The 25,198-nt window shown below is 35.7% G+C and overlaps 1 protein-coding gene across 1 annotated transcript in view; it reads left to right on the forward strand.

Moving 5' to 3' along the window:
* The window catches only part of LOC148952599 (acylphosphatase-1-like), a 45,355-nt gene that overhangs the window by 16,255 nt on the left and 3,902 nt on the right, over positions 1-25,198 (forward strand). Inside the window, exon 3 of the mRNA XM_089089975.1 lies at positions 6,627-6,736. Within this exon, the coding sequence (XP_088946101.1) occupies positions 6,627-6,736 (110 nt within the window). The remainder of the gene's footprint in view (positions 1-6,626; positions 6,737-25,198) is intronic.

The raw sequence follows: 25,198 nt of genomic DNA on the forward strand, positions 1-25,198 counted from the left end.
AGTTTACAAATACTTGAGGAATGTCACTTACTATGACAATTATTTTATTACTATTAAATTCTATATTGTTCTTTTTTCTCATGATTGACCTGCCTTAGCTATATTCCCAAAAAATCAAATAAGTTAAACTTCGATGCTTCCTCTAAGTTGCTTCTCAAATTTATTAAATTTTATCATAAATTGGTATGGTGTTTTTTAAATCTCATTGTGAACGGGGCTTTAGCTTGTGGAAACAGAATTGTCACCTAAAGAAAATTTTACTAACAGTTTGAAGAAAATCTTACTAACAGTTTGAAGAAGCATATCGATTGGATAATAAATTAAAGGAACAATTTTGTGAATGGGGAAAATCTTATTGTAAATAGTGGTTTAGCTTGTAGAAGCAGAATTGTCAACTAAAGATAATGTTGATAACAGCTTGAAGAAGCATATTAATTGGATAAATTAGAGGAGCAATTTCGTGAATGGTGAAAATCTTATCGTAAATAAGGCCTTAGCTTGTGGAAACAGAATTGTCAACTATAAGGAAATGTTACTAACAATTTGAAGAAGCAGAATTGTCAACTAAAGATAATGTTGATAACAGTTCGAAGAAGCATATCAATTGGATAAATTAGAGGAGCAATTTCGTGAATGGTGAAAACCTTATCGTAAATAAAGCCTTAGCTTGTGGAAACAGAATTGTCAACTAAAGGAAATGTTACTAACAGTTTGAAGAAGCAGAATTGTCAACTAAAGATAATGGTGATAACAGTTTGAAGAAGCATATCAATTGGATGAATTAGAGGAGCAATTTCGTGAATGGTGAAAACCTTATCGTAAATAAAGCCTTAGCTTGTGGAAGCAGAATTGTCAACTAAAGATAATGTTGATAGCAGTTTGAAGAAGCATATCAATTGGATAGATTAGAGGAGCAATTTCGTGAATGGTTAAAATCTTATCGTAAATGAGGCCTTAGCTTGTGGAAGCAGAATTGTCGACTAAAGATAATGTTGATAACAGTTGGAATAAGCATATCATTTGGATAAATTAGAGGAGCAATTTCGTGAATGGTGAAAATCTTATTGTAAATGAGGCCTCAGCTTGTGGAAACAGAATTTTCAACTAAAGGAAATGTTACTAACAGTTTGAAGAAGCATATCAAAGGAGTAATTTAGTGAATGGTGAAAATCTTATCGTAAATGAAGTCTTAGCTTGTGGAAGCAGAATTGTCAACTAAAGATAATGTTGAAAACAGTTTGAAGAAGCATATCAATTCGACAAATTAGTGGAACAATTTCGTGAACGGTGAAAATCTTATCGTAAATGGAGCCTTAGCTTGTGGAAGTAGAAATGTCAACTAAAGATAATCTTGATAACAGTTTTACCCTCAATTTTGATAAATTTTGATCAATTTTGATCAATCTTGATAAATTTTACCCTCAATTTTAAACACATGTCATGGTTTTTGAGTAAAATAGCTCTCTACAATATAAGAAATATTTTTTAAGATTTAAGGTTACAGTTGGCAACACACTGTTTTTGAATTTCTTTATTATTCAATAATTAATTTACATAAAAAACACTTCAATATAGTGTCCCCCATAAGGCTCCATGACCTGGAATGAACAGGGGGGGGGGAATAACACAAAATGAAAGAAATATATATATTAAAAACAAAATCAAATCTCCACTTCAAAAATCACCAAAATCACAAGCAAGGCAGGGGAATAGTGCTTGATTTCAAACCGAACAACCAATAAACTGAAATGATATTGATTATTAAAGTAATTTTTCTTTTCTGTTGGACATGAAAATGAAGCAGCAAACTTACTAGTAATAATGCATCAGATAACCCACTGACATATAGCAATACTGTTGTAATTTTATTCAAGAAATTTTGTTTATTTGCGGTTTGAAGCTGGATATGTTGCCCTTAATTATGTTTTTTTTTTTAAGTTGGGGGCTACATTCTTCCCCTCTGCATAAACTATTTTCAAACTGAAAGAATCATTCTGCATGTTTTATTTGAATGTCTGTCTGATTGGGTGCGAAAGGAAGTTTTTTTGGCTGTTTTTAATTACCATTTCTGCCCTTAAGCTGAATCAACCATCTTCAAAGAAATTACTAGTATCATGAAGAAGATAATCTAGACCTTGGATAGTTTCTATTAACAGCAATAACTGTTCTACACAGCAGCTGTAAGAGGTGAAACTACCTTCATTGTGGCTCATATACCTCTCTGCACGGAAAGAAGAAAAACAAGTTAGAAACAATATTTCAAATTCCAATACAATTATAGAAATGCAACACAAAACTATAAAACACAAAAGTCATCCACAGTTTTTTCTAAAATGAAGAAATCTCCAAATTCCATTTTTGTTCCTCAGTCTTTGAGGTTTGTACTCAAAATCTACAGTTTTCTCTAACAACGTTAGAAGCTATTAGAGGATTTCACTTACAAATGTTAGAATTTTTTGTTAGTTTGCGGAAGTACAAAAGTTAAAGTAGTTACAAACAGCTTTAATTAGAATGATGAAAACAAGGCTTAAATTTCATGTTAATTTATCTCTGACCTTTATGTTCAACAAGTCATGTCTTAGCCAGCCAGTCGCGAAAAACCAAAAGAAAATGAAGTTGGTTTATAAAACTGGCTTGTTAAAATTATTTGGCGTTATTTGCGGGCGGGAAAGCAAGGCCAGTGTAGCTGTTCATTGTTTATTTTTAGTATTTGTGACTAATAGAAAACTGCCAGACGGCCATTAGTAATAACACACGAGTCTGCTTGACTTGGAAAACAAATTGAGCTGCTAGTACAAAATGTTTTTTTTGGCTAGGGGTTTCGTCACTAAATTCAAATTATTACACACATGGCTTTAATAAAACTTCCAATTTTGACTTTTTTGAATAGTTGTTTTTGGAAACTTTCGAAAATTATGACTGAAAACATTATTAATGCTAGCTTGTTGATAAAATTGGTAATGACAATGGAAGTGTAGTCAATTTTTAAATAACCTGCCTTTTTGGTCGTTAAAGCTAGGTTGGCTTTGTGTTCAGCTCAAGAATAATGCCCTTAAAGTAAAAGAGAAAGGGTGAATTTACATCTGAGCTTAGTTGGATTGACCAATCCTTTCTGAAAAAACCTATTTCGTATTTTTTTTCTATCTCATTGATAATTGTTTGATCTTAACCCAAGGCTTGCCTAAAGGCTAGATTTTCAATAAGATTTCAAATCTATTTAACAGCAAATAAACTTAAATTATATCCCTCTGTCAATTATGTCACATTGTAAATTATGCGACATGTCACTCTTGTTTATGCCCTCCTTTGGAGAAAACACTACAACAACAAACGATTAGTACTGTCTAATTTCCCATTTAAAACTCTTTCCAAATATAAGGGTCGCTACTATGACAACTGCCCTCCCCCTAAATAATGGGGCTAAATATAGTCTTAAGCTACATACAAAACTACAAGAAAACAGTATGATAATAAATTTTTTACTTTATAATATACTGAAAGTATCTATTAACCAGACTTTCACGTTTCCTTCCCTTTGCATTCTCGTTTTACATGATTTTTAGGTAATGCATCTATAGAACTATTTTCATCATTTCACAATCACATAATCCTTTAGCTGGGCAAAGAATAAATTGTCCATTAACAAAAAGATGCAATGATTCAAGCAATGAAACGCAATGAATAAATGGCTATATCTGCCCCCAAAGGGGGTGGGGCAATTGTTGTGGTAGCAACCATTATATTTGAAAAGGGTGTTGATAGGGGAATCAAATGGTACTAGTTTTTTGTTATCTCCTTCAGAAAAGGGCATCAATAAGAATGATACTTCAAGTTTGTTTGATGTGAAACAGATTTGAAATGTTATTGAAAATCTAGCCTCTAGGCATGCCTTAGGTACAAGAAAGCTTTTTATAATTGAGATTTTTTTTATAATTGTTGCTAAATTAAATAATGAATGATAAAAATCTGAGAAGAAAATTTATGATAAAGAAAAAATTACTAAAATATATTATTTGCCTTTGATGGTGGGATAATCTTATTTCACAGTTTTGTTTGGTATTATAGTAGGGCCTATTGTGGATTTGTTATACAAGGTTAGCCTCCCTTGACCCTCTCCTGCTCTTAAGTTGTTTATTCCTGTCCTTTTTTTGTTTTTCAAGTCATTTGTGATATTTTTGTCTTTTTGCATATGATACAGTTGTTTTATGATAGGCCTTTGCTTCAAAATCAGCTCTCTGTTTGCTGTGTTTTGGCATTTTGATCTTTTGTTTTTGTTTGTCTAATCTTATCTATTAAGTGGTAATGAGTCCATTTTATTGTTAATCATAGTTTATTAAAGAGTTATATAACTTATTCGCTATGTATTTTGTAATATTCCTGCTTTCAAATAGATTTATCAGGGGCAACGCTATAGCGTTGCCTATAGTAAAGAACCATAAGGTTTCAATGTTTTATTATTTGTTAGTATTTTTTTTTCCGGAGGCACTGCAAATGGAAAAGGTGGTTGTATAAACTTCAAAGGGGGCTCATACGATTGGAAATTGGAAGTTTTAGTTTCTTTTTTTAAGAGTCAATAGGGATCGGAGGGCAGCTAGCCCCTCCCCCTTACCTTTTCTCCCAAATGGATCCGATCAAAATTTTGAGATAGCTATTTTGTTCAAAATAATCCAAAATAACTATGCCTCTGGAGTTGAAGCCCCCCACAGCCCCCCGGAGCAAGGGCTGCAAATTATGCTAGTTAATCATTGTTAACATATAAGGTTTTTATGGAAGGGGTAGTTGTATAAACTTTGGTGGGGGCTCATTCGATTGGGAATCGAAATTTCTAGTGCCTTTTTGAAGAGTTGAAGTGATCGGAGGGTAACCATTCCTCTTCTCACGCATTTCTTCCCCAATTGCATTCTATCAAAAGTTTCAGGTATTTCAAGTCCAATAACTATAACTCAGGGGTTGATAACCCCCCCCCCCACAATCCCCAGGACAAGGGCTGTAACTTATGCAAGTTTCCTATTGCGGACATAAAAGATTGTTTTTATGAAGAAAAGAGGGTCTGTTTGATTCTGGATCTCTAAAATTGGAAATCGGAAGCTCTAGTGCCCTTTCCAAGAATCAAAAGTGATTGGAGGGCAACTAGCCCCCCCCCCACATGCCTTTTCCCCCCCAATGCACCCGATCAAAATTTTGAGATAGTAATTTGGTTCAAAATAGTCCAAAGTTCATATAATACGTTTGGGGGGGGGGTACGACCTTATTGGCTTATTGTGTTGTTTTTGGGGGGTTGGGCAGGGTTTGTCAACCCTGGAGGCACAGTTATTTGATCTTTGGATTAGGCAAAGGCTGTGAGTTTACTTTTCTATATTTACTTTTGACTTCTTTTAGAGAATGTTAAACAAAATTAAAACACACTATGTGCATGCTGGTTGTCAAAAAGACGCATCAGCAGTATATCAGGAACGGCTGAGGGCATTAAGTTGAAACTTTCAGGGCATGTTGAACAGTGCTTGGACATTCAGGAAATGCTGAGAGGATTTTATACTAAATCAAAAGAAACTATGTGCATCCAGGTTATCAACAGAGTATATCTGCAATATTTTAGGAGCAACTAAGAATCAGAATATTCCATCAAAATATGCTATGTGAATCTCGGTTGTCAGAAAGGCGTGTCTGAAATATCCCAGGAGCGACTAATCATAGTTCAACAATTTAGTTGAAATTTTCTGGGAATTTCGAGGGGTTGTTGAAATAAATTAAAAACCACTAATTAGAACTGTTAAATAAGAAGTAGAATTTAATTTTTACGCCAGAGGCATAAAAAAACCGGAGAAATATCCACTATATATAAACCCAATCCAAATCTTTGGTAATCGAAAACGAACAGAAATTAATTAAAAAAGAAACTCCGAAAAAAAGTTTTTCTAAGAAAAGTAACGAGCCATATTAAACTTCAGACCTGTAGAAGTAAATTCCTAAAATCATTCAAACTAAAAGCGATCAAACATTACTGTTAAAGAATAAATGAAACCCAAAACGAACCGAAATTAAAAAAAGCGATCATAGAAAACAGCATGTACTAATATAGATGAGTAAATAAATCTTAAAACGAGTAAGAGTTAAATTGAATGTTCAAGTCAAACTTAAAACCAACAAAAATCACTACAGAATAATACACAACAGGATTTTCGCTACTGTCCTTTTCCCCCTTCCCTAAATGTAAAAGTCTAAAGCTTGTTGCATCATTCGCGCTTTACTGAAAACGAAATATGTTACAAATATTTTCTTTTATATTTACAACACAAAAAAATCAAATAGAAATTGCAGTGAAATAAAATTTAAATCTGCTTCAATGAGTACCTCCACGCATCGATGAAGACTTCCTTATTGAGCCCCCTAAATATTTAGGGAAATTAAACCCCCTATTAAACTTGACACACGAAAGTTATTGTGAAATGATGACACTTGGCGTTTTATAATTGTTTCCATTATTTTTAGTTGTTTTTGTTGTTTAACAAAAACATTTAGTTTAACAAAAAACATTGTTGTTTAACAAAAAACATTTAGTTGTTTTTCATTATTTTTAGTTGTTTTTTCCATTATTTTTAGCTGTTAATTGTTTCCATTATTTCTAGTATACTAAACAAGAAGCAGAACGACTTGGTTTGAAAGGATGGTGTACCAACACAAATGAGGGAACCGTAAAAGGAGTTATTGAAGGTCCACTAGATAAAATTAAGTTGATGTAAGTTTTCCCTTGTATCAATTTTCTCGTGTGCTTAATTTAAAATATTTCCTCTAACGTTTTTTCTGTGTGTTTCCCAACCAGAATAAACAGATTGTATCCAGTTATTATGCGTGCAAACGTGGTTCTGTTACTTTGCAGTGAATTTTTGCCCACGAGTAATGTAAATTTCTTCAAGTAAAAAAAGCAGTTGTACAGATTAAAAGAAATTTATATAATAGAAATAAAATTCTTGTAAATTGAGTATGCTTTAACTGCAGATTTCTTTTCAAAAACAAAATCAAAATCCCACAAATCAATTAGTTCGTTGTAATAAACTGAAAGTAAGGAGCAGCTTTTCTTTTTTTCAGAGGGATATGCCCTATTTAAGCGACCAAAAAGACTGGTGGGCAACTAGCCCCACCTCCACGTCCTTTTATCCCTAAATGCATCTGATTAAAATTCTGAGATAACCGTTTCGTTCAACATAGTTGAAAGGCCCAATAACTATGTCTCTGGGGGTGACATAACCCTCACAGCTCCTGGGGAAAGGGCTCTACAATACGATACGAATTTATTATCTCAAATAACAAGAATTAAATGAGACGCAATATAATTTAAATAATCAGTCTTCCTCGTCACTTACTTATTAAAATGAGACACAAAATACTGTCGACAAGACAATCTGTATCGGTTGGTAGCCACGGGCTTACAAGGCTCGAGTTTATTCTGGTGCTTTGCATTACACTCTGTTCGTGCCGGTTCAAGGAACAAATCTCAATACCTGCTTGACTCCAAAAGCTTCTGTCCAAAGGCCATTGTAAGCTGGTGTCGCCTGGCATCACGTCCATCTAGGCCTAGGATTTTAAGGCTATCATCATAATTCGTGAATTCCGGAACTAATATCACACGGGTAGCTCGTTCCTGCACATTCTCAAGGTAATTTCTTTGCTCTTTACGTAGCCCCGGATGCCACACAGGACAAGCATACTCTAAAATACTCCGAATGTTCAGTTTATAAAAAATCAACAGTGAAAAACGACTAAAACCGAATCGCCAAATTGTGACTAGATTACGCAACGCTATATTTGCCTTCTTATTTATATGATCCATCCATGACATTTTTGAGTTAAAAGTCAAACCTAAAATTGTCATATTATTTACAATTGGCACATTTATATCACTTTGACTAGGAACTTTTTTTTTAACGAGATTCTTATAAGTGCTGACCTTTTCCTATTAATTGAAAGCCGTTTTTCTTCACAGTCAGCCTCCAAACGGTGAATTATGTCATCCGTACTAATCATGGATCCTAGCTTATGAAGTATCAGCAATGATAAATCATCTGCAAACTTCCCTCTGTTTTCATGCCAAGTCGCAATTTTGTTACACAGTATTAAAAATAAAACAGGTCCCGTTTTGGTACCTTGGGGTATTCCACAGAAAACCTCATGAAAATCTGATTGTACCCCATCAGCACTAACACACTGTTGCCGTCCGTGTAAAAAAAAACTATAAACTATACGAATTAAAAAGGTCTAAAATCTGTCATTGACTCAAGAATATCCGGAGGGCTTGATTTTGTCGAAAGCCTTTTCTAAATCTGCTTGCAATATTTCTACAAATGCATCTTTATTTTCTAGATGCTCCTGGGCTTCTTCCACAATTTTGATGAGATAATGTACTGTGCTAGATTCTTTAATAAACCCATACTGACAGGGATATATTTTATCACAGAAATCTTCTAGTAACCATTTCTTTAGAAAATGTTTGAAAACTTTAGATACAATAGGGGTCAAATATATAGGTCGTAGGTCACTCACCCCTTTTGGATTCGAAACTTTAGGTATTGGCGTTACAACTGATTTTTTTTTAAATTATCCGGAAAGGTACCGCTCAAAATACATTGGTTTAAAAAGGCAGTCAGAAAAAGGTTCAGCTAGAAAGGCTGTGTTTTCTTTGTACAGGGTTTCTGGAATGTCTCCAGGGTTACAGCCAAGGGGGGAACACTGGGAATTGGTGGATTGCTTCTGCAAATAGTAGCAAAATGCTTATTAATAGCGTTTGCGTCGAGCTTATTCCCAGATTCGTCGTATACGCTTACACTTTGCCTTACAGAGCCAGTGAGAAGCCGTATTCCTTTATAGTAACCGGCTGGATTTGTGGTCATGAGCTCGTTCATTTTTGAACCGTATGACTCTCAGCCAATCTACATTCATAGACCACTTGATTTCTCTGCTTGGAAGCTTCACCTATCTTCTCCTTTTTATGGAACCTGTTGCGTTTGCGTATCAGCCTTTTCAGGCGCGAGTTAACCCAGGGCTTGCCAGCTGAGTTTACTGTGACTGTCTTCCCTGGAAAATACACATCATAAGCTATCCGTAATTCAGTGGAAAATATTTTATACATGTAGTTGACATTGCAGTTTTCGTACAAACTTTTCCAGTTTTTCGAAATAGCCCATTTAGCGAATAGCTCTTTTCCAGACTCAGTCAGAGGCCGGCTTGAAAAAATTCGCTTGGTTCCTATTCTCTTTTTCTCCCTGGGACACCAGTGCACACGGAAGTGTGTACTTTTACCAAGACTCGGCAACGTCACTGGATCACTATAGAAATCGGAAATATCTGTGAAGATGAGATCAATGACAGACTTTTGAGTTGTCTTTTCACGAATAACTTGCTTCAAGCTTAGCGATCGTTCAATCCAGCTTGGTAGTAGGTCGTTGAAGTCACCCACAAGAACCACAGAACTGTTTGGGTGTCTCAATTTAATCTCATCTAAACATGCTTGTAGGTGGGGTAGGATCTCCCGCCTGTAACTCGACCGCGGCGGAAAATAGAGTACTCCAACTACGATCGAGGAAAACTTACGGGGAAGAACTTTTAGTCTCAGTATTACCCATAACAGCTCATAGTCGGTAGTCTGAGACCCTTCATATATCTGATGCGGTATATCGTTTCGAATATACATACCTACTCCTCCTCCACGTGTGACGACAGCACCTTCCTTGTTTCGCCTACTCTTGATGAGAAAATTATAGTTACTTATCTGGGTGTTAAACTCATTGGCAGACCACGTCTCTTTTATGCAGCAAATATCAATTCTATTGTCATTTAGTCTTGTCGAAAGTTCCGTCACTTTATTGCTTAAAGACTGGGCATTAACAAGGAGAAAGAGGGGAGGTCGTAGGAACTAGCTATTTCTTTCTTTTTATCTACCTGGGGTAGATCGCCGAAAAATGCTGGAAGTTTCCCAAATTATTAGAACTTGTTCGGACAACGTGCGTGGGGGCTGCAGGGACCCCAAGAGATTGCTAGTGGCTCGCCATACTCCAGTTAAGTTATGTAATTTGCCCATTGTTTACATATAGTATTTGTTATTGTGAAATATACAGAAATTTATCAGTGGGGGGGGGGTTCACAGGGAGAAATTTTCAAGAGAAGTAAAGTTCCTGGAGGGAATTTTACCGGGGGGGGGGGGAATTTCCTGGTGTGATTTGAAATACGGTCATAAAAAAAATTCAACATAATTATTTTCACATAATTATTTCAACGGACAGAAATTATTACAAATATGTGTGGGAAGGGTTGTGCCCTCCTCAGTCCCTCGCTATTTAAGACTTTAATAGTAATAGTAATTTATTAACACACACAAGGACAATACATTTTACTCACTACCGACCCAAGAACCTGGGGTCAGGTTGTCCTAAGGGTAGGCATATGTCAAAATTTCATATTCACAACAGAAATATACAACCTAGGCCTAAAAAAAAATAAAATAAAAGAAAAAATCATTCCCCTTCGCACGCAGTTCCTACCACCAATCACAAAATTACCATACTTGTCCTCCAGGTACATAAAAAAAAAACAAACATTAAAAAAAAAAAAAAAAAAAAAAAAAAAATTTAAAAATCATATTTCTCATATAAAATTCCTTTTATTTTATTTTTAAATTCCTTCAGATCCCCTATTTCTCTTAACTCTTTATTAACCCCATTCCACAACTTTAATCCCCTATAAATAGGCGAGAATGTCGACCTGGCAGACACCACGAGCGGGGCATGTAAATTTTCCCTTTGGCGAGTTTCATGATCATGAATCGAAGATCTAGCTTTTAGCATTCCTGAAAAGCAAGACGGTAATAATTCATTATTATATTTGAACATAAATTGAAGGCTATAAAAATCTCTAAGGCCTGCAGCAGGTAATACTTTTACATCAATATAGGTAGCTCTAACGGATACAAGATTTGATTTACCAGTCAACACACGGATTCCATTATTTTGGATCACTCGAACTCGATTAGTAATTGATGGAAACGTACTCAGCCAAATAGATGAGCAATACAATATATGTGGATGTATAATAGAAAAATACAAAGTGCGAAGAACAGAAGGGGTAATACATGTTTCAATTTACGCAGTATTCCCAGATTACGGCACAGGATTCCTGACACCTTTTCAACATGTTTCCTAAAAGATAGTGTTTCATCTAGCATAATACCCAAATATCTAACACACTGATCACGCTTAACTTTACCTTCCAGGTAACTCACTTCTTGGATCCATGGGTAGTAATTAGATGTACGCGAAAATATTACAAAACTGCTCTTTGATGGGTTCACTTTTATTTTATTAACTCTTAGCCAGCTAGACACTTGATCTAAACACTGTGTCATTAATTCAACTAAAAGGCGTTCTGTTTTTGCAATGCAAATCAATGAAGTATCATCGGCAAATAGAGGTACTGTAACGTCACTGTCACTGTGAAACATGTCGCTCATTTTAGTTTTCGCATCCTTCAGGGACAGTACAAGATCATTTACAAATATCAAAAATAGCAAGGGGCCAAGAACGGACCCTTGTGGCACACCACATTTCATATCTACAACGGAAGAAGTAGATCCATTTATTCGCACATACTGCTGCCTATTAGACAAAAAACTACGTAGGAAATCAAGAGCAGGCCCTCTAATCCCATAAAATTCACATTTTTCAAGCAATATACCATGGTCTACAGTGTCGAAAGCTTTTATAATGTCCAAAAAGATGGTAGACACTTTAAAACCAAGGTCCAGGGCAGTGTTCACAACACCACAGAGATAAGCCACAGCTTGTTCGGTCGTGCGTCCATTTCTGAATCCAAACTGGGTGGATGTTAGTATTGAATGGCACTCTAAATAATGGTACAACCTCCGGGAAAAGCACTTTTCCACAAGTCTTGACATGACCGGTAAAACGGAAATCGGGCGATAGTTACTTACCTCACTGTGATCACCCCCTTATGAACCGGTGTAATTCGTGCCAACTTGAAACAAGATGGAAATACTCCCTGTTTAAAACAAAGATTTATTAGGTTAACTAATACATGCGATATAGCTGGCCACAGATATTTAATTATCCGTAGAGACAAAATGTCACTACCAGCTGCACTATTTTTCATGTCGAAAATTATTTCTTTTACTTCACTCTCGGTCACCGGTTTCAGGTAAACTGAAAATTCTGTTTCGCTATTTCCAAGGTAATGTTGGAAAGGGCGGTCGCCATCCACTATTCTTACTCCCTCAGCCACATTATGTCCAACTGTAGCGAAGTGGTCAACAAATTCTTGGGCTATATCAGACGGGTCACATAATTCTGCACCTACTCGACCAATAATCTGATCCGGGGCGACTGTGTGGGGAGGATTTATGAGCTGTTTAATTATCCGCCATGTTTTATTGGGGTTTCCAGCTGCATCACCAAACTTTTTCTTATAATGAGCTTCCTTTGCTTTTCGCAAAAGTCTATTTAATGCATTTCTGTAGTTTTTGTATATCCTTTCATTAACATCACTAGGTTGTAACATTTTCTTTTTAAACAGCAAATCCCTTCGATTTATTGATCTGAGCAATCCTTTTGTCACCCACGGCTTCTTAGGCATTTCTCTGCGAGCTCTTTTCCGTACCTCTTCAGTGCAACTAATCAGCAGATTATGCAGTTTATTATAGAATTTCACAAACTTCGCATCAGCATGATCAGGTAGAGCTAGCTCTTCATCCCAATTAACATCCATTATTTTGTTTTTACAATCACGGAGGGCACTAGGATCCAGTACTTGTGTAATCTTATTAAACCTGCCATTTACCGAAGGAGAAGTCTGCGTCGATGTTGAATATGAGCCAAAAACACCAAAGTGGTCCGAGGTATCACTAACCAGGACACACGGATTAGAAAACGGTACATTTGTAAAAATATTATCAAGGCACTTCGCAGTTGACGCAGTTACTCGAGTACTTACATTAATTGACGGAATCAGGTCATAAGAAATCATCATATCTAATAGAAGATTAGTCTTTTGACCAGGATCAATTAGGTCAACGTTTAAATCACCCATCAAAAAACACGGGGTCTCCACTGGAATCTTCTCTAGCTGCTGCTCAAGGAGGTCCACAAATTCATCAAACGCACTCGATGTAGGGGGTTAAGAAAAAATAAAAAAACATTGTATTTTATAAATCTAAAACTTTAACACACACGACTCAAATACCATTTCTTTATAAACCGACATATCACTTTTTACCGTTACCTTAATATCCGAGCGAACATACGCTGCCAATCCCCCATGTTGACGAAGCTCCCGATTTTTGGTGAATAAAGAGTATCCAGGAATCCGCAGCAATTCAGAATTATGCTTGTTAAGCCAGGTTTCCGTAAGGCCTATTACCTGAAATACAGAGAGACTAGATATATCATTAATAAAATCAAAGCTAGAATTCAACCCTTGGCAATTTATATGGAAAATACTGATCTGCTTCTCATCCCCCCGGCTCTCCGAAGGGACATCACTCAAAAACACATACCTTGAATCCTCACATGCCAGCCGACAGCATCCACCAGGATCAACATTCTCACTCAAAATTTCATTATATCTTTCAAAACTTACTTTTTTACTTTCCAACTCCTTAAAATCAGGTGTACCTGGAGGTGATTCATTCATTCTAACCAATTCTTACAAGAAACCTTGCGTGCGAAAGAGGGAACCAATAAAGCATATAAAATGTCCACGGCATTCGGTTACAAAAGACAACACATAAAAAAAAAACAAATTCCAATTTACTCCCAACCATCTGGTCATTCATAAATAATGTCAATATTCTTTTCCAAAATAGAACTATATTATCGAACCAAATTCCGGTCGCAGTTAACGGGCATTGGTAATTTTCACCAAAACACATACAACAAAGAAACAAAAACAAAAACACGTATTGGGTTTCTGCATTCGCAGTTTCGCCCATTACAATCCCTAATACTAGTGGGTATCGTAGCTATTTCAAATCATCACATTTATTAACACACATTTCATAACACACGAAAAAAAAAAAAAAAAAAAAATAAAATGTAAAAAAAAAAAAAAAAAAAAAAAACCAACAAAAATACAAAAGAAAAAAAAATCTTTATAGGAAAATAACGAAAATAATATTTAACTGGAAAAAAAAATCATAAATAATAATATAAATTAATAATGCAAATAAAGAAAAAAAAAATACGGAAAAAATAAAGTAAAAAGAAAATAAAATAGACTAAAAAAAGAGAAAATAAATTCAATTAAGAGCAATAACAATCAATAGCTATCACTAATCAGCCATCACATCACCAGGTGCGTCAAACCGTCCGCCACTTCTTTCTCCTCGCATACGCTCTGGACTATCTTTATTGCAACAATTTACTGCGCAATTCACTTTCGTTATTAGGAAAACAACGAAAATAATATTTAACTGGAGAAGAAAAAAGAAAAAAAAAAAAAATCAAAAATAATAATATAATTAATAATGCAAATAAAGAAAAAAAAAAAAAAAAAAAAAAAATACGTAAAAAATAAAATTAGAAGAAAATAGACTAAAAAAAAGAGAAAAAAAATTAAATTAATAGCAATAACAATCAATAGTTATCACTAATCAGCCATCACTTCACCAGGTGCGTCAAACCGTCCGCCACTTCTTTCTCCTCGCATACGCTCTGAACTATCATTATTGCGCAAATTACTGCGGGCAAACTGATCTAATTCAGGAATAGAATCTTCATGTGAGTATTTCGCCAGTGAACCATTAAGTCGGTTAAAATTCAGCATTGGTGGAAAGCTTTTCGATACCCAGGCTTCAATACCGATTTCACGGAGCTTAATTTTCTTACGCAGGAGGTCATTTCTCATCTTTCTGATTTCAGGAGGAGCGTCATCACTAATGTAAATATCGTGAAACCCAGCAATTGTCTTGCCCCTTAGCTTTTTAGCGCACTTCAGAATTCTCATTTTCTCATCTTTATCAGCAACCTCAACTTTAATAAACTTTTTTAGTTTATTAACCTGAAGCACTTTGAGGCGTGGTACCGGGGATAGCTCAAGTCCTTCTGTAATGATACTCGTGCAAATTTCCATAGCATTTTGTTGATTATCAGTTGGTACATTCCACACAATAATGTTGCTCTGAAGTTTTTCAAACTCCATCTTTGCAAGCCGGCATACTGTCTGGTTAATAGCGGACCTTTGGTTACTAATTTCATCTGTCATTATTTTGTACTGTTCATTAAGCAAATCCTTCTGATTTTCAATCGATGATATACGCTGGTCGCTTTCCACGTTTCTTTTCTGAAAGTCTGAATTTGAAACCTCTAGTTGCTTAACACGATCACCAAGCGACTTAATTTTATTTTCAAGTGAGTCCAGTTTATCACCATTGCCCTTGACAAGACTTATTAACGTGTTAATTTTTTCACCAAGACTCGATAATGTCACATTTTGAGACGAAGTTGAACTAGCCGACAAGTTTAGGAAACTTGGCATGTCATTTGTGGGATTATCACGCCTCCTTTTTCGTCCCATTTCTACCACGCAAAAAGAAAAAGAAAACCAAAATTGGGCTTGGCTTACCTCAGAAAGGATTGAATTTTTTATCCACGCCAATCCGAACGTGCAATTCGCTCAGCCACCGTTAATAGGGCACGGCTAACACCCCTCACAGCTACAGAAACAGCTATCCAAATTACAGGAACATCGGCAAAACAGCAATGACTTTACCGTTAGGCACAACCAGTCAAAACTGATTCACTTGCAGTAGCAAAAATTCACAAATCGCCACTGGCATCTGATATAGCCACGACACCCACGAACGAGGTCTTACTCGGTCAAGAGCATACTGAAGACTGACTCTTTTTATAGAAGGCGTTGTCGTAGAAACTTCAAAAAAAGGGCTCATTAGATTGGAAATTCAAAGGGATAGTGCCTTTTTTAATAGTCGAAAGTGATTGGAGGGCAACTAGCCCCCCCCCCTTCGCCCCTCATTCCCCCAAACACATCCAAACAAAATTTTGAGATAGCTATTTTGTTCAGCGTCGTTGATTTTCGTATAGAAAATATGTTTTTGAGGAGGAAACTACCCCACAAACCTCAAGGCAAGGGTTTAAGTTATACCCTGGGGACATATAAGGTTTTTATAGAATACGGTGTCGTAAAAACTTCAAAAAAGGCTCATTCGATTGGAAATTCCGAGGGCTACGGCCCTTGTAATATTCGAAGGTAATTTTAGGACCACTAACCCCCTTCTTACGCCCACCTTTTCCCCAAACATATCCATTCAAAATTTTAAGACAGCCATTTTTTTAAACGTTGTTTTAACTTCTGGAAATTAGGTCTTTGAGGATTGCAACTCCCCCAAAGCCCTCAGGGCAAGGGTGGTAATTTAAGAATTCTCCGAATCCTTCATATTATTTCTTATGGAAGGGATGCTCGTATAAACTTTAGAGAGGGCTCATTTCATTGAAAATGGAAAGTTCTTGTTCACTTTTTAAGAGTCAAAAGAGATTGAAGGGCAACTAGCCCCTCTCCCTCCTCCACGCCCTAAATGCATCAGATAAAAATTTTGAGATAGATATTTTGTTAAAATAGTTCAAAGTTCTGATAACAAAAAACTTCGGTGTCGACAAAGCCAACCAGGGCCCGGGGGTAGGCGTTTTAAGTTTGGCCATTGGGCATAACTCATTAAGGGGGTCTTATAACTTATTGCAAGGGTTTTTATACGGGAAGGACGCATAGGAAATATATTATATTTATCCAATTATAAGGTTAAAATACATACTCTGTGATAGATGCAAAATTGCTTTGGCACACAAAATCCTATTAAGGTCAATTCCAAACAGTCGTGATCCCTTTGTGTCAGCAAGTGAAATGTCTAAACCCCCTTATTGGAGCTATTTTTTTCAATCCATTCATTGTTGTCAATCGCTGTCCACAAGTTATGCAAGCTGTCTATTGCTCTTATATAAAGTTTTTATCAAAGAGGTAATTTTATTGACTTTGAATAAAGTCTCATTTGGTATAAACTGAAAGTTCTAGATCCATTTATTAAAGCCAAGAATAATTGGACAGTAAGCACCCCCCCATGCCATAAAAACTTGAAACTTTTTGCAATCAAAATCGAACGAAAATTAATTAAAAAAAAATTCCGAAAAATAAGTTTTTCAAAGAAAAGTTATTAAAGTTACCTACTGCGTCATTAAAGTTACAAAAGTGAAATCATTTCAAAGAATTGTTTTCAGTAAAGCACCAATGACGCAGTATATTTTCGGCTTCTGCAGTGAGGCGATACCCAAACTCTTGTTTGTAGTTATTTTTATTCGATTCAAACTTGATTTGCATATTCAATTTAAGTTTCTCTCGTTTTATGATTTATTTATTCATTTTCATTAATATATATTGTACGTTTGTTCGCATTGATTGTTTATTTAATTTCTGTTCGTTTTAAGTTTCATTTATACTTTAATAGCAAAATATTTGTTTTCGTTTTAAGCTTGATTTTCATATTCAATCTAGCCCTCCTCAGTCCCTCGCTATTTAAGACTTTAGTGTAAAGAGCAGGGGATTTGGGAAGGGGTAGCCCCCCCCCCCTTGTATCAGGAATAATTTCTGTTCGTTTTATATTTTAATGTTGCCTCTTACTCTTATTTGAAATAACTTGGTTGAAATAACCTGATATTTAATAAAGTATCAGGAATAATCTCTGCTCGTTTTAAATTTTAATGTTGCTCCTTACTTTTAGTTGAAATAACTTGTTTTTTTTTATTTAATGTATTTAGAAATAAAGCATACATAAATACACTCACTTCATTTAGTAAATAATTCAATATTATTGATTTTGACTATTATTGATACTATTGGTTAATAATTGATTTTGTGTTTTGCACAATGATTGGGAAATGGGAATTCGTCTCTGATAGAAAAAAGTAATTCCATCTAGCTTCAAGTAGGAAATAATAGAATTAATTATGAAAACGAAATAAAGAAATAACAATATTTTCTCAATGGTCAATTTCGTGGACTCTGAAGAGCTGTGCTTCTATCTACATTATTTTTATCTTTATTTAATCCATCAAGGTAATTCTTAGTTTTTAGGATCCAATGAAAATCTTGTAGTTTCCTTTTACAATCTTTTTGAATCTGGCTTTCCTGACTTTTCATACAGGGCTCAAATTAAAACTAGCGATCTATAACTTTGTAGATCTATAACTACGTAGTAAAACTACGTAGTGGCAAGTACGGGGGGGGGGGTTGTTTCTACATCTGATTTGGTCCAAGACAATGAGAACTCTGGATGCAAACATAACTGTAAAATCGATAAAATGTATTTCAAAGTCTTCCCTGTTTGACAACTTAAGCGTGTTTCGGCATGCCAAGATTATCCGCTAAATAAGATTAACTACTTTTATAGATTATGAATAGACATTTGCTTTAGCCGATAGAAGAGCTTGTGTGAAGGTCCTATCCTTGTGGGGTATACCAGGTAAATACATAAAAGTGATTAGTGCTATACATAAGATTTATATTGCTGCGATTAAGTTTAGAAGTGAGGTTAGTAACTGGTTTGGTGTTGAATCAGGAGTGAAGAAGGGCCATGTCTCTCTCTCGTTTATACGGATCATTTTGACGGACTTCGTCCCAAGATACACGGCAAAGGCTATGGGAGTGTCTGAAATTAAATGGGCATCTAAAACTCTCCTAGACTTAAATTGTGTAGGTCATTTGAGTGTACTGGATATTCTTTTGCTTTGCAAAATGAATGAATTTTTGGGGGTTTTGAGAGTTCAGGTTGCAAGAATAGGATGAAAATTATTGTTAAGAAGACGAAGTTGCTTAGACTAGGGATAAATGAAGGTGAAGAGTTGATGTTGACTAACAAGAAGAACGATCAAGGGAATAGCTTCACATACCTGGTTTGTGTTATTAGTGAAGATGGCGGGTATAGTGAAGATATAAAATGTAGAATAGCCAAGACTCGGTTTTTTTTTTTCGCAGTTGAAATAAGTCTGTGAACCTAAGATAAGAATATTAGAAGCTACAATGATGATAGTAGTAAAGTATGGTTCGGAAGTTTTTCTTGTTGGCCTCCAGTAAACGCGTTAATTTTGAAGTTCGATTTCATTGAGAATGGTTATTTCATGTTGCAAGAAAAAACTTGGTGACAAACCTTATTTGCGCTTTCACAGGTATGTTATTTTTTATAAGATGCTTCTTTCTGATATTATTTTAGATGATGTGGAGATGTTAAGGGGAATTGTCTGGGGGGGGGGAAATTTTTACCGGGTTGGAATTGTTTAGAATATTTTTCCTTAGGGGGGATTTCCATGGGATAAATTTTCCAGGGGGAATTTTCTGCGGGATTAACTTTCTTCTAGGGGATGTGGTATTTGCGGGAAAACTTATCTACAGAGGAGGGCATATTCTGCATGATTTTAAAAACAAACAGAGAATCTTTCAAGTGAATGTGCGCTACTAAAAAACTTTCACCCGAAATTGACCACAAGAAATTTTCCTGGCGGGGGAGGACTATTTTACATAGGAAGAATTTTCCATGCAGGGCGAGCCGAATTTCCCACCATTATTTCATAACAATCAGAAATTAAATATAAAAAAATAGTTTTTTTTTCAACTGAAAGTAAGGAGGAAAATCAAAACTTAAAACAAACACAAATTATTACGTATATGAGGGAGAGGGGTGTCCCCGTCCTCAATACCTCCCTATTTACGCTGAAGTTTGGCCTTTGTCCCGATTCTTTAAAAACTACTCCTAAAACACAAGTGTCGTTCAATTAGAATAAAAACCCTTTTCAAAAGTTCTAAAAAAGTCAGAATTTAGCCGAAAGAAAGAGGCATTGAGACAGGAGCAATCCTCCTTATGTAAGTAATGATTTTTGTTCGTTTTAAGTTTTGATGTTGCTTCTTACTTTCAGTTGAAATAACTTTTTTTTTTTTTTAAATTTAATTATATACAAAACATACATAATAATAAGGTCAATGCTTAGGATTATTAATTAAAAAAAAACTTTCCGAAAAATAAGTTTTTCAAAGAAAAGTAAAGGCCATTTTAAACTTAAGCTCAGGAGATACAAATACCTGTTAAAATTCAAACTCAAAACGACCAGAAATTACTATTAAAGAATAAATGAAACCCAAAACAAACAGAAATTAAATAAACAATCCTAGCAAAAAACATACAACAAGTAATAATATAAAATGAATAAATAGATCTTAAAGCGAGTAATGCTTAAATTGAATATGAAAATCAAGCTGAAAACGAAAAAATGTTTTGCTATTGAAGAATAAATGAAACCTAAAACGAACAGAAATTAAATAAACAATCAATGCAAACAAACATACAAAAGATGTTAATGTAAATGAATAAATAAATCTTAAAACGAGAGAAACTTAAATTGAATATGCAAATCAAGTTTGAATCGAATAAAAATAACTACAAACAAGAGTTTGGGTATCGCCTCACTGCAGAAGCCGAAAATATACTGCGTCATTGGTGCTTTACTGAAAACAATTCTTTGAAATGATTTCACTTTTGTAACTTTAATGACGCAGTAGGTAACTTTAATAACTTTTCTTTGAAAAACTTATTTTTCGGAGTTTTTTTTTAATTAATTTTCGCTCCTTTTTGATGGCGAAAAGTTTCGAGTTTTTATGGCATGGGGGGGTGCTTACTGTCCGATTATTCTTGACTTGAATAAACGAATCTATAACTTTCAATGTAAATCGAATGAGGGTTTTTTCAAAGTCTATACGATTACCTCTTTGATAAAGACCTTATATATGAACAATAGACAGCTTGCATAACTTGTGGACAGCGATTGACAACAATGAATGGATTGAAAAAATAGCTCTAATAAGGGGGTTTAGACATTTCACTTGCTGACACAAAGGGATCACGACTGTTTGGAATTGACCTTAATAAGATTTTGTGTGCCAAAGCAATTATGCATCTATCACAGAGTATGTATTTTAACCTTATAATTGGATGATTATAATAGATTTCCTATGTGTTTTTCCCATACAAAACCCCTTCACATAAGTTATAAACCCCCCTAAATAAGTTATTCCCCAGGGCATAACTTACAACGCCTACCCCCGGGCCCTGGTGGGCTGTGTCGACACCGGAGTTTTTTGTTATCAGAACTTTGAACTATTTTTAACAAAATATCTATCTCAAAATTTTTATCTGATGTATTTAAAGCATGGAGGAGGGAGAGGGGCTAGTAGCCCTTCAATCTCTTTTGACTCTTAAAAAGTGAACAAGAACTTTCCATTTTCAATGAAATGAGCCCTCTCTAAAGTTTATACGAGCATCCCTTCCATAAGAAATAATATGAAGGATTCGGAGAATCCTTAAATTACAACCCTTGCCCTGAGGGCTTTGGGGGAGTTGTAATCCTCAAAGACCTAATTTACAGAACTTAAAACTACGTTTAATAAAATCGCTGTCTTAAAATTTTGATTGGATGTGTTTGGGGAAAAGGGGGGCGTGAGAGGGGGTTAGTTGCCCTCAAATCACTTTCGACTATTACAAAGGGCACTAGCCCTCGGAATTTCCAATCGAATGAGCCTTATTTGAAGTTTCTACGACACCGCCTTCTATAAAAACCTTATATGTCCCCAGGGTATAACTTAAACCCTTGCCTTGAGGTTTGTGGGGTAGTTTCCTCCTCAAAAACATATTTTCTATACGAAAATCAACGACGCTGAACAAAATAGCTATCTCAAAATTTTGTTTGGATGTGTTTGGGGGAATGATGGGCGAAGGGGGGGGGGCTAGGTGCCCTCCAATCACTTTCGACTATTAAAAAAGGCACTATCCCTTTGAATTTCCAATCGAATGAGTCCTTTTTGAAGTTTCTACGACTACGCCTTCTAAAAAACCTTATATGCCCTCAGGGTATAACTTTAAAGCCTTGCCCTGAGGGTTTTGGGGGATTGTCCTCCTCAAAAACATATTTTCTATCTTGAAATCAACTACTCTGAACAAAATGGCTATCTAAAAATTTGGATTTAATGTGTTTGGGGGAATGATGGGCGTGGGGGGGCTAGTTGCCCTCCAATTACTTTCGACTATTAAAAAGGGCACTAGCCCTTTGAATTTCCAATCGAATGTGCCTGTTTTGAAGTTTCTACGACACCGCCTTCTATAAAAAACCTTATATGCCCCAAGGGCATAACTTAAAACTCTTGCCCTGAGGGTTGTGGGGGAGTTTCCTCCTCAAAATATATTTTCTATCTGGAAATCAACTACGCTGAACAAAATGGCCCAAATAACAACACTTTCGACAATTTAAAAGGGCTCTAACCCTATGAATTTCCAATCGAATGAGCCTTTTTTGAAGTTTTTACGACAACGCCTTCTATAAAAACCTTATATGCCCCCAGGGCATAAATTAAAACCCTTGTCCTGAGGGCTGTGGGGGATTTTCCTCCTCAAAAATATATTTTCTATCTGGAAATCAACTACGCTGAACAAAATGGCTATCTCAGAATTTTGATTGGATGTGTTTGGGGGAATGATGGGCGTAGGGGGGGGGGGGCTTGTTGCCCACCAATCATTTTCGACTGTTAAAAATGGCACTAGAACTCTCGATTTATAATCGAATGAGCCCCCTTTGAAGTTTCTACGACGACCCCTTCCATATGAAGTGCCTCTGGGAAAAAAAAAAATAAAAATAAAACATTGGAGCCGTATGGACTTTACTATAGGCAACGCTACAGCGTTGCTGAACAAAATGGCTATCTCAAAATTTTGATTGGATGTGTTTGGGGGAATGATGGGCGAAGGGGGGCTAGTTGCCCTCCAGTCACTTTCGACTATTAATAAGGGCACTAGCGCTTTGTATTTCCGATCGAATGAGCCTTTTTTGAAGTTTTACGACAACGCCTTCTATAAAAACCTTATATGCCCCCAGGGCATAACTTAAAATCCTTGTCCTAAGGGTTGTGGGGGATTGTCCTCCTCAAAAACCTATTTTCTATCTGGAAATCAACTACGCTGAACAAAATGGCTATCTCAAAATTTTGATTGGATGTGTTTGGGGAAATGATGGGCGTGGGGGGGGCTAGTTGCCTTCAATCACTTTCGAGAATTAAAAGAGGCACTAGCCCTTTGAATTTCCAATCGAATGAGCCTCTTTTTAAATTTCTATCAATACGCCTTATATAAAAACCTTTTATGCCCCAAGGGCATAACTTAAAACCCTTGCCCTGAGGGTTTTGGGGGAGTTTCCTCCTCAAAATATATTTTCTATCTGGAAATCAACTACGCTGAACAAAATGGCCCAGATAACATCACTTTCGACTATTTAAAAAGGGCACTAGCCCTTTGAATATCTAATCGAAAGAGCCTTTTTTGAAGTCTTTACGACAACTCCTTGTATAAAAACCTTATATGCCCCCAGGGCATAACTTAAAACCCTTGCCCTGAGGGTTGTGGGGGATTGTCCTCCTCAAAAATATATTTTTTTATCTGGAAACCAACCAAGCTGAACATAATGACTATCTCAAAATTTTGATTGGATGTGTTTTGGGAACTGATGGGCGTGGGGGGGGCTAGTTGCCCTCCAATCATTTTCGACTGTTAAAAGGGGCACTAGAACTCTCGATTTCCAATCGAATGAGCCCCGTTTGAAGTTTCTACGACGACCCCTTCCATATGAAGTGCCTCTGGGAAAAAAAAATAATAAATAATAAAACATTGGAGCCGTATGGCCTTTACTATAGGCAACGCTACAGCGTTGCTGAATAAAATGGCTATCTAAAAATTTTGATTGGATGTGTTTGGGGGGATGATGGGCGAAGGGGGGGGGGCTAGTTGCCCTCCAATCAATGTCGACTATTAAAAATGGCACTAGCCCTTTGAATTTCCAATCGAATGAGCCTGTTTTGAAGTTTTTACGACAACGCCTTCTATAAAAACCTTATATGCCCCCAGGGCATACCTTAAAACCCTTGTCCTAAGGGTTGTGGGGGATTGTCCTCCTCAAAAACCTATTTTCTATCTGGAAATCAACTACGCTGAACAAAATGGCTATCTCAAAATTTTGATTGAATGTGTTTGGGGGAATGATGGGCGTGGGGGGCTAGTTGCCCTCCAATCATTTTCGATTGTTAAAAGGGGCACTAGAACTCTCGATTTCCAATCGAATGATCCCCCTTTGAAGTTTCTACGACGACCCCTTCCATATGAAGTGCCTCTGGGGAAAAAAATAATAATAAATAATAATACATTGGAGCCGTATGGCCTTTACAATAGTGATTTATAAAAGTGATAAAAGTGATTTATCAGGAAAAACATGCAGACTACCCTGCTCCCCCTTCTGTGAATGAAGGTTTACCATTCTCATAAAATATTTTTGTTAAAGACTGTGTATTTCCTTTAGTTTGTATAAATTACTACTATTGCCAACGCCTTTTCCAAAGAAGATTATCACCACTAGTAAAACAAAAATCTAGTAAATTTAGAGGATCTAGTAAATTTCCCGAAATCTAGTAAAAAGTCATGATTTGTAGTAAACAAAATTTGTGTTATTTTCCATGAATTCAGGGGGGAAAATTAGGGTCCCTTCATTACAAAATCTGATTTCGATTACGTTATGTATTATGGCTACTATTGCTCTCATTTTTGCGATTTCGCGTCAACCCTAGCACTTAAAAATCTCTACTTTTCTCTCGGCTTCTTCTTTATACTCGCTTTGAAAGGCAAACTATTTAAAATCAGGACTTCTGTGAATGAAGGTTTACCATTCTCATAAAATATTTTTGTTAAAGCCTGTGTATTTCCTTTAGTTTGTATAAATTACTACTATCGCCAACGCCTTTTCCAAAGAAGATTATCACCACTAGTAAAACAAAAATCTAGTAAATTTAGAGGATCTAGTAAATTTCCCGAAATATAGTAAAAAGTCATGATTTGTAGTAAACAAAATTTGTGTTATTTTCCATGAATTCAGGGGGGAAAATTAGGGTCCCTTCATTACAAAATCTGATTTCGATTACGTTATGTATTATGGCTACTATTGCTATAAATCATTTCTGAGACCACAATGGCTAATCATGATAAAACGAAACAATAGTAAAAAAACAAAAAAATGAGGATTATACAAACCAGTGAAACATATGAACTAAAATGCAA

The sequence above is a fragment of the Artemia sp. Qi Xiang Cuo genome, chromosome 5, assembly GCF_049724085.1.
Source record: "Artemia sp. Qi Xiang Cuo chromosome 5, ASM4972408v1, whole genome shotgun sequence".
Taxonomy (NCBI): Eukaryota; Metazoa; Arthropoda; class Branchiopoda; order Anostraca; family Artemiidae; genus Artemia; species Artemia sp. Qi Xiang Cuo.